At 37.4% G+C, this 13,602-nt stretch overlaps 1 protein-coding gene across 3 annotated transcripts in view; it reads left to right on the top strand.

The window, feature by feature from the left end:
* The window catches only part of GNAS (GNAS complex locus), a 166,172-nt gene extending 153,187 nt beyond the window's left edge, over positions 1-12,985 (top strand). For all 3 annotated transcript variants that reach the window (XM_076352209.1, XM_076352210.1, XM_076352211.1), the window contains 5 exons: positions 555-613; positions 2,543-2,663; positions 3,740-3,870; positions 4,399-4,466; positions 5,355-12,985. In XM_076352209.1, the coding sequence (XP_076208324.1) occupies positions 555-613; positions 2,543-2,663; positions 3,740-3,870; positions 4,399-4,466; positions 5,355-5,501 (526 nt within the window). In that variant the 3' untranslated portion in view covers positions 5,502-12,985. The remainder of the gene's footprint in view (positions 1-554; positions 614-2,542; positions 2,664-3,739; positions 3,871-4,398; positions 4,467-5,354) is intronic.
* Positions 12,986-13,602: the final 617 nt, after the last annotated feature.

Genomic DNA, 13,602 nt, shown 5'->3' with positions numbered 1-13,602 from the left:
TTTTAAATCGCAAAGAACAAAATGTTTTAAATCTATTTTTACTAATGCCTTTTCTGAGTATTTGATTCATTGCTAGTTTATATAGTGAAATATTTGACCAAAAACTTTGTACATATATAAGTAATGGAAAGTGCATGTTCTCTTTACTGTCCCAGGTTAGAAAGATTGCTTGACCCGAACAAAAACTGCTGAGTTTTAGTCTGGTCTTGTTGACTTTAGCTCTGTGATGCTTGTTTCAGCAAATGACTTGTTGTAGGACCTTTTTTAATGTCTTAGCTTGTAAGGGTGAAAATGAATCTGCAATATACATACACCAGAATTTCTTACCTTCAAGTGTAGGTGTTAGTGAAAGTAAACATAATTATATTTTGTGATGAAAGCTCTGCGTGCATATGTTGGCAGACTGTTACCTGTTCAAGTTCTCATAATCCTCGATTCCTTTTAGCTTCTATGACACGGAAGTCCTAAAATTTCTTAGATTTTCTGTTTGCATTTGGGGAAAAAAGAACCCAAACACAAAATGTATTCTGACTCGATTTATGGTTTTTTCTTAGTATGTTTGATGTTGGAGGGCAACGAGATGAACGCCGAAAATGGATCCAGTGTTTTAATGGTATGATTAGAATTTATGCTTGTTTTATAGAATAGTTCTCTGCAAAATTTTAATGCCCAATCTTAATTTTCTCACTGTGTGAAAGCCATCTTCTTTTCCATGTAGCTTGATAAGGCATTATCTCAACAGTCATACGGGATGGAATTTTTCTTGACATGTAAACTTCTGTAACTGCATAGAATATCTTTAGGGAGAATGTAGGTGGAAAGGAATTCAAGTTTGTTAACTTAACATAGCTTGTCCATTTTCTTCGGCTTCCCTCTCTTCATTTAATTAGGTTTTTTTGGTGGTGGGGTTTTTTTTTTTTTATTTGCATTATTTGCCAGCTATGTGAGTGTTAAATTCCAAGCTATATTCTGTCCTCCAAGTGAAGGTTTACTTATGCTTGTGCCTATACAAAATATACAATTATGGGATAATTAATATATGCATAAAATCAGAATATCATTTTTGCGCATAATTGCAGCCACATTGCTATGTCATGAGTGGTTCTTTCCGAATTGGCACCGACTCATTAATGCAGTACGAGATTGTAGGGAACATCTGCCTTGTTAGACATGGTGTCGCATGCGGTATGTAATATACTACAGCGTTGTATAGTGCAGCCCCAAAACGCCCTTGTCAGAAAAGTTTGTGATGGAGTTTATAAATCTGCACTTTTCGAGGGAGCCATGCATATTAATATAATTTATTGAAAAACAGCCCTAAGGGGAAGGCCCTTACTGAAAACATCTAAACAAATACTCTCATTTAAGTAACCTGCACATAAGCTAGATTCCTTAGAAGGCTAACATAGCACCAGCCTAGGTACGGGTAGGACCTGAAACGTCTGCAGGCGTTTTGTAAGATCTGGAGTCTTAATACTGATGTCCCCCTCAGTTTAGTTCAGGTGATAAATTAGGTAGTTTTGTGTGTATCCTGTAGTGTCGCATGTACCTTCACTACAGCCGTTTATTTTACTCTGTATCTCTGTTTAGATGTGAAACCTTTCTCCACGCAGGATTTCTTAAAGCTAGAGTTGGTGAAAATATTCTTGTCTTTTTCTTTGTTGGTTGGACAAAGTATTTATGAAGCTATGCAAAAGTGTCTTTTTGTAGAAAAGTTATAATGAGATCCTACAGAATAGATAGGGTAGAATGCAACTTAGAATTCATCGTATTTTGCTACAGTTGCTGTCATAGAGTATCACCTGAACACTTTACATATGTGTGGAACTGCTGTGCAATATTTTCTTCTGTGCTATTAATAACAGATTTGTTTGGGTTTTACCTCTGCTCCTTCCTCTTCCTGTTACCTCATGATCTGACTCATCTCTTCTGCTGTTGATGTCTGAGGCAGATGAGCCTGGAAGTCAGTGTAAGGGGTCTGGAGCAGCAGAGCCACACAGAAACAGAGAGATCTGGATTCTGTGATCCTGGGAATATCTCCCAGGAAAGAGAGAGGGGCCTCTAAGCAGTATAGTACGCTAACGGAGGACTAGAGCAATTAACCGTGAATTCACAGCAATCTACTATTTTTATTATTACTATTCATGCAGACCAAAAGTGCCATTTGTCCTGAGGTTTTCCCCCAAGGGCCTCCCTGTCCTTTCTTGATAGCTCAGGGTTGCTTTCTAAATTTCTTTACACCTTTTAAATCTTTTTAAATTCTCCTCTTAGCTTTCTTCAGTGTCTCTCTCTTGCTTCTGTTCCTTTCTTTTCTATATTTTCTGCCATTCTGTCAGCTTCTGTCCTGTGGCCTGCCTTTCCTATCTTTAATGGTTTCTTCGCTTTCTTTTTTTATTTCTGGTACTTAGAAAGCTGTCAGCAATAGCATTCCAGCCTGTTCTCTTCATGAAGCTGAAAGTCTGGCAGCTTTTTATTGAACTTTGGGATTCCTGGATATTTCTTCTGAAGTTTGGTATTAACTAATGGGTATTTCTTGATTTAGATGTGACTGCTATCATATTTGTGGTGGCGAGCAGTAGCTACAACATGGTTATACGAGAGGATAATCAGACCAATCGGCTTCAAGAAGCACTAAACCTCTTCAAGAGTATCTGGAACAACAGGTCTGTGAATTGAAGTTTCGTTGTTCATACCACATAAATTAGTAATCCTGTCTTATACCATAGTCAAGACTTGTGTACTGGGCCTGGCTACGATAGAGTTAATTTTCTTCATAGCAGCTCATACGGTGCCATGGTTTTGGTTTTGACCGAAACAATACTGATAACACACTAATGTTGTAGCTGGTGCTGTACAGTGTTTGCAGAGCATCAAGGCTTTCTCTGTTTCTCACTCTGCCCCCCGCAGCGAATAGATTGGGGGTGCGCAATAGGTTGGGAGGGGACACAAGCAGGCAGATGACCCAAACTAACCACAGAGGTATTCTGTACCATATAACGTCATGCTCAGCAATAAAAAGGAAAAGGGGGGCGTTCAGGAGGGTCAGCCGTCTTGCTGGGTATTGGTCTACCCACGGGAGGTGGTGAGTGATTGCCTTTGCCTCACTTGTTTTGTTTTCTTCTCTCTTCCACTTACCCTTCACTTACTAAAAAATTCTTATTTATATTTTTTTATCTTGACCCCCAAATTTTCTTGCTTTTATTCTTCCTTTCCTCTTCCTCCGTCCCACTGAGGGGGGAAGTGAGTGAGCAGCTGTGTGGCGCTTCGCTGCCCACCGGGCTTAACCCACAACAGCAGCCTAGCGCCGTGTTATTTGCTTCTCACAGCACAGTCCAAGCTAGTCTTTGATCACAACTGCCTACCTGTTACATTATGTCTGATACGCTCATCGAACTGAAGAAAACTCTGGAGAGTTCCAAATGGGTAGTTGCCACATGGAGGCTGAAGTAATTAAAGCAGTGATAGAGTGGCACACTACAAAGTGGATATGCTCATCTATTCGATGTGTTTGGATTAGCAGTAGAAAGCGGGCAACTTCCATTGCCCACGTTAAGAAGCACACAAACCAAACTCAGGGCGAGTACACCCGGAATTACACCATTGGATTCACGTGTAAAAGGAACCTTTCAAAATTACTATAGCGTGTCATATGAGTTGTCTCCAGAACTGGATTAAGTTTCTCTTTGCTGTATGATCCTAGCTGTGCCTTCTCAGAGTGTTTCGTTTCCATTTTCTACAGGTGGCTACGGACCATTTCAGTAATTCTTTTCCTGAATAAACAAGATTTGCTAGCAGAGAAAGTTTTGGCAGGGAAATCTAAAATTGAAGACTACTTTCCAGAATTTGCTCGCTACACTACACCAGATGATGGTGAGATTTTTAAGTTTTATTAGGAATTTATCATTTCCTTGTTAATCATGTTTGCAATGTTTTTGGTAATTTCAGCTAAGACTTGAAAACTCTTAAGTAGATGTAATCCTCATTGTCTTTCAGCCAAACTGTAATGTTAAATTTTAGGTATTAATAATGAGAGAATCCTGTCTTTTATACATTTAATATACTAATAATTTCATCATGCTAAAATCCTGTTACTTTGCTGGTGTAGACCACAGTAGAGCGTGTCACAAATACGTCCTCTGGACTCCCCCTAGTCATATCTGTGGTCATTTCTCTAACCTGCCAAATGCCTGGTACTATGGCCACTGTATTATTCCTTTGTTCTCCTGAAATCTTGCTGTTTTAAATAATATGTTAAGGTTTGTCTTATCTCATAGTCAGTTTTGCAAAGTATGTTTCTATCATATGTGAGCAGAAAACAGAACAAGGTACGATTTTTAGGCACTATCGCAAAAAAAAATCTGTTTTAATGAGATACTTACTTATTTTATTATTAATCAGCAACACCAGAGCCTGGTGAGGATCCCAGAGTTACAAGGGCCAAGTATTTTATTAGAGACGAGTTTCTTGTAAGTATTTCCTTTCTTTCAGTATTTCTTAGGTGATTCTTCTCAAATATAAGCTCTTAAGTGCCTTCTATTATTGCAAAATGCTGTCACTTGTTGTGTTGTTTAACATCCACAGTGCCTAAAGCACTGTTACATTTAAGAGCTTTACTGCTGTTTGTTAGCTGCTTTTTGGATATTTGTTTGTTGACACAGTACATAATTAAATAGCAAAAGAATTGGTGAGAGTTAAGAAACCTCAAATAAAATGATGAGTGAAGTCCTGCTGTTATTAATGGGGCCAGATTTTTATTCCATGCATTATTTCTAAAGATAAAGACTAATCAAAAGATGCATCGTCTGTAAAATATTAATGTTCTTTTCGTATTATCTTTCCCATTACTGGTCAGCTGAAGCTATAATAGACGGATTTTTTTAAGTATTACTACAGTTACTTGTAATGGTGAGCATGGCAATCAAATTGTGGACGCATTTTAAAATGGAGCAAAATAAAATTTTGAGGGAGGCTTTCAGTAAGTATAAAGCAGGGATAAAAGCCTTGCACGAGGAGGCAAAATCCCACTTTCTTCACGGACAAATTGACTAGGAGTTGTGTGGCTAAATTCACCAAAGCTGCACATAAATAATAGCACTTTCCTGAGTTCTCATTCAACTCTGAAATTCCCCAGTATGCAGTGACCTTCTCACCGTATAATTCCGATCATTTTAAATTTCATGTTTTAGGTGAGAGAGTGAAAAATTGTGGGCGTTTTGCCACTTAGTTACACCCTTTGAAAACACAACTCTCACATACGTATCTTTAACCCTCATTCATCTGAGTTTTGAGAACATGGGGGTTTTTTTCCCAGTCAGTTTTATTTTAACCCAGTATCTCTCTCTTACTTTTAACAGAGAATCAGCACAGCAAGTGGAGATGGAAGGCACTATTGCTATCCTCACTTCACATGTGCAGTGGATACAGAGAACATCCGGAGGGTTTTCAATGACTGTCGGGACATTATTCAGCGCATGCACCTTCGCCAATACGAGTTGTTGTGATGGAGAGCACTTTTTTCTGTGTTTTGGACTCCTTATTCCTTATTAAAAAAAGAAAAAAAACACCCTTGCCCACATAGGGTGGAAGAGAACTGTTTGAATCTCCCATTGATTTGCACCCCTCAACTTTTTCTCCTTGCTGGACAATAGCAGCTCTTCTAAGCTTGCTTCTGTACCCCTTGGACAGTTTGAGATGGCCCCTAACACTTAAAAGGCCATTTCCATGAGGATTCCCTAACACTGTCATTAACAAAAAAAGAAAAAAAAAAAGAAATAAAAACTAATTAATTAAAAGCCCTGAATGTGGAGCACCTGAAAGAATTGGGGATAAAAAATTGGAACATAAAACAAAAATTGGGGAGAGAAAACCTTAGGTAATTTAGCACTGTTGTGGGCATAATCATTTAACCCGTGATCTCCACTTTGTATCATTCATTGCATCAGACTAAAGAAGGTGCCAAGTCACAGACCAACTTTGAAGACAGACACTTGAGTTTGGTTCTCTGACTGTAATGTGGCTTTGAACGGAAATACTGACAATTCTACAACAGACCTAGACAGTGCAAAAACCAACTGCTACCTTTCAGAAGGGTATTTTTAAAACCAGTCTTGGTGGTCTAAAGACAACCATGGACACTTATGAATTGAACTGCGTATGGCCTGTGATTGCAGAAAGAGTTAACCACACACTGTTTTCAGTTTGTCCACTGATGATCCCGTCTGCTATAAAAATCATTATCTGGACTGTAGTCCTCACAGTCTTTCCCTTCTTTTTCTTCTTCCCTCCCCTCATTTTTTATTTTACTGCTGGATTATTATTCTTGTACAGACTGTAAAATGTATTATTTTGTACAACTTTATTGAAAAAAAATAACTTGTAGAAGATCTTTGTGCCTTGATTATGGCTGTACCTGTACAATGAGCTAAGATGTAAGTATGTTTGATTGCGCTGTACAGCTTTGTCAACCCTATCTGCAGCATTAGCTCAAGGTAGGGAAAATTTATCTGTAGTTTAGTTTTTCTGGTTTATAAAAGAAGGAAAAATACTGTTTAGTAAAAAAAAAAAAGAAAAAAAAGAAAAAAAAAAGAAAAAAGTACAAATTGTGCAAACTTAACCACTTTAAAAGTGAGGTCTTCAACAAGTGACCAGATGTTGCAGCATCATGCTTTTTAATTTTTAGCTTTAATTCATTTAAATCTCTATCCAAATGCAAAACATGGCTTGTTTCTACATAAACCAAATTTTGCTACAAATTATAAATGTTAGTCTTTGGTCATTCATAGTCCTTTTCGCTAAAGACAAAACCAGAACAATAACAGACACGTAGGGCATCATGCAGGTCTGGTGACCATCTCTAGACTGGGCCAAATACCCCACCAACCTCCACTTACGCTGCGTGGGCATACTACTACCAGAATGACAAGGTGTGCACTGCCCTTGGATTTGGCCACTGAATTCCAGTTTCAAATGACATTTTTATTTCTCTTTTAATAAAGAGATACTTTAGAACCTTTTTGTTTTATATTAACTATATAAGTAGCTTAAAGTGAAGATGTGTGGATTTTTCTTAAACTTGAATAATTTATGCAAATTATATGCTTAGAACAACATGTGGTACAGTAAAAAGAAAAAGAGCAAAAATCACTGTAGCAATAAGAGAGCATGTAATTTTAGTAACTACTACACTGCTTTATATTTTATACCTAGGTGTTTTATGTCTCTGTGAGTGTGTTACTTTTTCATGTGTCTAAACCTACGTGTACAATTTGTACAGAGTCAGAAATTACAGCTGTAATAACACATCTAGAACAGTGTTAGCCTATATTACTCAAAACACCCCTGTTCCCCCTTCATTTACACCCCTAAACTGATCTGGATCTTACTGCGGTGACTTTAAAAGGAAAACGAAACAAAACAAATGCCAAAATACTTGCCTCTTTGCCTTTCACACTAGCTTCCCTCCACCCAAGAGACTGTGTTAACTTTCTTTTTTGGGAAGAGGTCCAGTTTAAATTAAAACTAGGGTGTGGTCAGTGATGTCTGTGCAGCTAGATTTGCTTCAGGTATCAGATGCCTTTTTAATAATAAGAACTGCAACTGTTCAGCAGTTTGAGTTTTCATTGCTTTTGTGGCTAAACTTTTAAAAGAGAATTAATCACCTAGTCCATTTTCACGTAAAGAGCAGGGACTCGATGGAGTTACTGTCCCATCTCTCTTAATTCAAAATTACTAGTGATCTTCCAGAAGACACTAAATCGTCTAAAAATTTTAGCTGCGGTTGCTACTCATCTTCTAAAAATGATCTTTCCTGTTCGCCGGTTTAGAAAGTTGCCACCTGAGCTTTGTAGAGCTGTAGGAGAACGTGACCGAAAATAGCCCCCTACAATTTAAGAATGTATCCAGTGCCTGTAGGTTAAGGGCTGGTGTTTCCACTAGGTAAAAATGGGACACACATAGTGGAAAGGAAATTGATTGTGAGCCTTAATTTTAGTTACAGGAGCCAAAATCTTCAATTTAGGGCCAACCCTTATCTTTTTAAGCCTAGGAGGAGTTGGTGTAAACACCAAATTTATAAATGGGGAAAACCTGTAGTGGTGTGAGGAACGCAATCTCTCATCTGAGAGAAACAAAGCACCTCCATTAAAAAAAAAGAAGAAAAAAATAAGCTTCCTCTGATAACGAGGATACATAGTAACAATGAGCTATATAAGACAGCAGCAGTTTAGAAACCTAAAGCTTTATATGAACAGAAATGTTTAGGGGATGCTTTTTTTTTTTTTCTTAAGTGAGGAAAAAGGCAATTGTTTTGAATATGGTTGAGTTGCACAAGTATGGAGTGTGTGTGTGTCTTAATGTCTCGGTATTGCCTTTGTTAGTCTCTTTATTAGTCCATGCAGTTTGGTGGCCTGGTAAATGCAAGTCTTATTTTTAACGGCTTTTTTTTTTTTTTTTTTTTTTTTAATACAAAACCATAAAGCTTTAATGCTTGCTATTTAATAAGTAACTGTGTTTTCTTCTGTCTCTAATTTAGTGGCCATAACTTGCAGTTAATTGAACCATTCCAACCTAATGCTTACCCATACTTCCTAGTTTTGTTTTATTTATTTATTTGAACTTCTTGTTTTCATGATTGAGGACTTTCACCTGTGTCTCATTCATCTGTTTGGAAACTTCTGACCTTACAGCCAAAACTTAACTCATTCTACTCAGTATTCATCGTGATGCTGAAGTGTAAGATATGTGCAAATGTAAACACTACCACTTTTATTAATAAAAGCAAATACAGTGTTTTAGGGCACATTTGCATCACTATAGTTGAGGTTGTGTCAGTATTTCCATTATAAACCCATAGAGGGTCTATATCTTGGCACTAAATTGCCCTAAGCTAAATCTTTGCCATACAAGGCTTCTGCTCAAGCATGATTTGGTGGGTTGGTTTTTAAAGAGTTTCCAACACAAACTCATTTCTGTTTTAAGTTTTACAACTGTTTTGCTGGATGGGGGTTGGTTTAAAAAAAAACAACAACAAAAACAACAAACAAACCTGGTTCAAGATTGTTTTTGGCACTTCTGTAACTCAGAAATGGTTTTGATTTTAAAACATAACCTTTGGCAAGCCAGTAACCTACAATATGGTCTGATCACTTTGGGTATTTTGTAAAAATAATAATAAATTGTAGAGATGTTGTGGTTTCAAAATCAGCTACTGTGCATTTGCAGTAACTTATTTCAACCCAAGAACTTTTAGTAATTTGTACATCAGTACGCATATTCAGCAGCCAGTGTGATACAGCAGAATAGTGATAACTCCTGAAGGGTTGGTGCTTTTTTTTTAATAATGTGGAGAGGTAAATTCACTACAGACTAAAAAAAGATGCAGCTGCTTCTGAAAGCATCAAAAACTGCTCTCTCAGAGGCTGAAACTGGAGCTCTGTAAGTTGTTTGGAGCAGACTTTGATGCAAAAGCATATGAAGGCATGCTGGATCAGTTGTCGTAGGCGGGAGCCCTGAGGGCTTATCTTCACTTATCTAAAAACTATTTTGAATCATGGCATCGAGGATAGGATTTAACTTAGAGTATGTCAGTAACTCCAGAGGAACTGAAGCTAATTCTGTTCCAGTGTGTTGCACATAATTGATACCTGCAGGATAATTTTCTTTTACCGGTAAATCTATGCACAGAACTATTAATGCTCGTCACCTTCAAATCTGAGCACCTTGTAATTAGTCGTGGCGCAATATTCCTGTAAATGATGTAGGATGTTTTGTATTCTATCCTATTTTCCAATGTCAAAAATTATGTACCAGGAAAAACAGAGGATGATTACACAGGAAATTGACCGCAGATATGGAGATAGACCCCATGACAGCCGAGTACCAGTCCAGTGCCTTAGCGATAATACTGTCGGTGATTGGTGCTATACAAATGTCTAAGATTGATAAAGTTGTTGTATGTTACAAAATTATGTAACTTATTCTGGAAGAGAGTAAGTTCTCTTCTTTCCCCAACTGTATCTAACACGTTATGTGTATTTCTAACAGCGCTGGCACTCACAAGGCTTCTTCCACAGAAGCAGATGATAAAATTCCTACTAACTGTAAGAAGCAGGATCAGTGGAAATCTCACACAGGAACAGGTCCTCATCCCTAAAATACATGTTGAATTTTGTACAACAGTAAAAATATTTACAAGCAAACATCTGTTTGCAGTCCAAAACCAAAACTGTACCCTTCTTTCTCAGCTTGATATTTCTGAAAATTCATCCATTGGGAAAAAGCCTTTCTGTTCTATGACAAACTTTGAGGTGTCTTTGTAAACAAAATAAGCTACAAAGGGGATTTCTGAACCTCTGCTGATGAAAGCCATTACACTGAAAAATCTCTCTGGTGACTGACAAGATAGAAATTCCAAGAGTGAAGCTATTTTAACCCTGGTCGTAACCAGTTAGCTTAAACACTGTGAGTGGATGTGTTTCAGCTACTAGGTAGATAAACTGCTTTAGAGTATTTTACTGTATTGCAGAGATTGCTAAAATTTCAGCCATGAGTACTGGCTTCATAATTAATTTTTTTCAACCCTGATTCTCATCTTATTAAAAGTTAAAACTGCTTTTTACCCTGTCTACTTTTAATGTACTGAGCTGAACAAAATGGGTGCAGTTTAAAGCACAAGTCTACTTGGAAAAGCAACTTTGGAGGAGTCAGGGAGGCAAACTAATCTCTCACTGCATTAAACATAAAAATAATAAGGTGTGGGGGGCGTTCATAACTTCTGGGTCCTATAAACTTAGCGTGATTCTGTGGAAAAAAGTAGGGAGTTCTCTAGGTTAACCACAGCAAGTGCTCACTGCTACCTCTGCAACAAGGGGTAACTGACCAAATATGTAATAGATAATTTTCTTTTTAAGAAAAACAAAAAAACCACCCAACTAGAATTTACAGGTTTTCCTAATTTTTTTTCCACTTAGGAAGTCTGCCTCAAAAATCTTTATTTTAATGACAGGACAAAATAAAGCCTTTAAACATTGTCCCAAATACAGAGAGAATGATACATTTTTGAGGGAGAAGATGCTGACGTTAGGGTTTTTTATGTAACGTAAGATGCTTTCTAAGGCTGGGGCACCAGTAGACAAAATGTAAGCAAATTCAAAATTAAAATGTGAATGTATCTCTTCACTTTAATTTACCCAGTTGCTTTATTAAATGAGTTGGCCAATACTTTATTTTTTTATATACTACTACTCAAGTTTGGAGAAGGAACAAGCTTAGGACAGAGGTAGTAATGTTGGGAATTCTCTCAGTTCTGTTCTGTTATGCAAACTAGTGTTTTTAGGCTGTGAATTTTATGTGAATTATTAGTAAAGTACAGTGTTTCTATTTGTAGTTTTTCAGTATTTGATATGACTTTGGAATTGTATCATCCTTGCAGCTAAAATGCTAGAGTGCCAGCAGAGATCAGGCAGAGAAAGGAGCTGCTGTATAAGGGTTATGAATTAGCGCGTCAGGCTAGTGACTGTAAGGCTACTTGGAAAGGGGGCCCGTTCTACTTCTTTTTTCACTACATTATCAGTTTTCTGTTGGCAGAATGAGAAGAGCTTCCATAAAAAGACAAATGAAGGGGTTGGGTGATAGTACCAAATACACGTCTGTGTAAGACCTGAAAGCATTAGTGAAAGGTATTTCAAACTTGTATTAAGCTAGAGCCATAGGAGACAGCATGTCTTTCCTGAAGTGTGTGTGTGATGATTCACGTGTATCTCAGTATTTTTAATCTCCATTCTCTTTTTGCTGGAAGGCACAACATCCAAAATGAAGTAACAGATTTCATGAAAGTTTTGGTGCTAACCTTGAGTTCTGTTTCCCACAGGGCAAAACTCTGCTGGGCTACAAAGATTCATCTATGTAAGAGAGTCTGGAAGCCCAGTGCTGCCACAAGCAACGGCTCTTGTTAACCTATTTGTGATTTAAAACTGGGGAGCTTGCCACCAATTGTTCTGTCCAGCATCATGGCCCAAAACCTGCTACCTTTGGATTCAGCTACTTTCTCCTGTCCTCACCCCCCCACCCCACCTACTCTTATAACGTATATGGTTGATAAGAGAGAATAGAGCAGCTATGAAAGAAAGTTACGAGACAACCTCACTGAAAGTTCAAAGGAACTAGGGACAGCTAGATAAACAAAACTCCCAAATCCATCACCTTGGACACTGAAAAATATATTTATGGGGGAAATTCTTCATTCCCCAGGTAAGTGACCCAGTTTGGGATCCTTATACAAATTTTCAAGGACAGAGAATGTATTTGTCTAAAAGGCCAAGATATCTCCAACTAAGGAACTGCAAAAAATGCACTTACTACATACATTATAGAACTGAGAGATCCTTCAGTGAAGTGTAAGTTTAATGATCAGTATGCAGATCAGCTGGAACTTGCTTTGAAGCAGGAAAATGTTTCCACTCTAGGCTCATCTTGAGAAGTACTTGGGGCATTGTGAGGCTATGCTTTTAAGCGATCCACAGTATATAAATAGAGTTCCAACTTGTAAGTTGATGTTTGAAGGACACTAGAATGACATTATGTTGGTAACCTAAAAACCACCTTGTTTTGTCTCAGAATACTTCTCAGTTACCTAGCACGTGTCATGGTGTTCAATGTCTGGAATAACACTGTTACCAGTAATTGTGAATCTCAAGGTACAAACAAAAATGCTTAATCTTGAGGTTCTGCTTGAGAAGGAAGAACTCTTTAGCCAAAACTCATTAGCCTAACTTGATGCTGCTGTAATTTCCTACTCGATTTGAAAGTTATTACCTTATCTCTAGTTGAATGTATTGGCTGATTTGTAAAGGGCTAACGATTATGAAATACAAATTTATGCTAAAAGAATTTGTAGAGGGCAAGGAGCAGAGGTAATTAGCATACGGAGAATGCCAGGGTGGATATTTTTAAAAAACATATGAATAAAAGGCAAACAGTTTTGTTGGAAGTTGGCTCTTCTGTTTGGGATTTTTCTTTTATTCTAGGAAGGAACCAAATGGAGTTGGATGATTTCATCAGCTGTATTACATTCAGCCCTTCTTTAGGTAGGAAATCTCGAAGCATAATTGTTAAGTAATTTGCTAAAAAATCAAGCAACAAATTTTGATAGTTGGGTGGAATTGAAACTTGACCATTTGATACTTGGTTTATTCTTCACTCTCTTAGAAGAGCTATTCCCAACCTTTATGAAACCAACCTTCACTTCTGTTTTTAAAAAAAAAAAAGGTAAAAAAAAAAGAAGGTGGTTCTCCACATTTCTCTAGATCTGGCTCTTCTTCACACACATCTACTTTCCAGGATACCTTTACTGCTTCTTCAAAGCATGCAAGTCTCTCTTCAAACAGAGACTCTGAGGCTGGCTTTCATAGTATATTTATTGGGCTCAAAATTTTATCTTTAATACACTCACTGCCTCATCACTGCCTCATCAAAATCTCATTAGATGGGAATTGTGTCTCAAGAATATTTTACACACAAAATGTAGTCAAATATGCATTTAGGGAAAAAATTGTTGCATTCATTTGCTGGATAATAAAATCTTTCAGGGACATTCAGGTAAATCTA

This window comes from Aptenodytes patagonicus, chromosome 14 (assembly GCF_965638725.1).
Source record: "Aptenodytes patagonicus chromosome 14, bAptPat1.pri.cur, whole genome shotgun sequence".
Lineage (NCBI taxonomy): Eukaryota > Metazoa > Chordata > Aves > Sphenisciformes > Spheniscidae > Aptenodytes > Aptenodytes patagonicus.
Note: the sequence above shows the minus strand (reverse complement) of the source record. Positions and strands in the feature narration are given on the sequence as shown.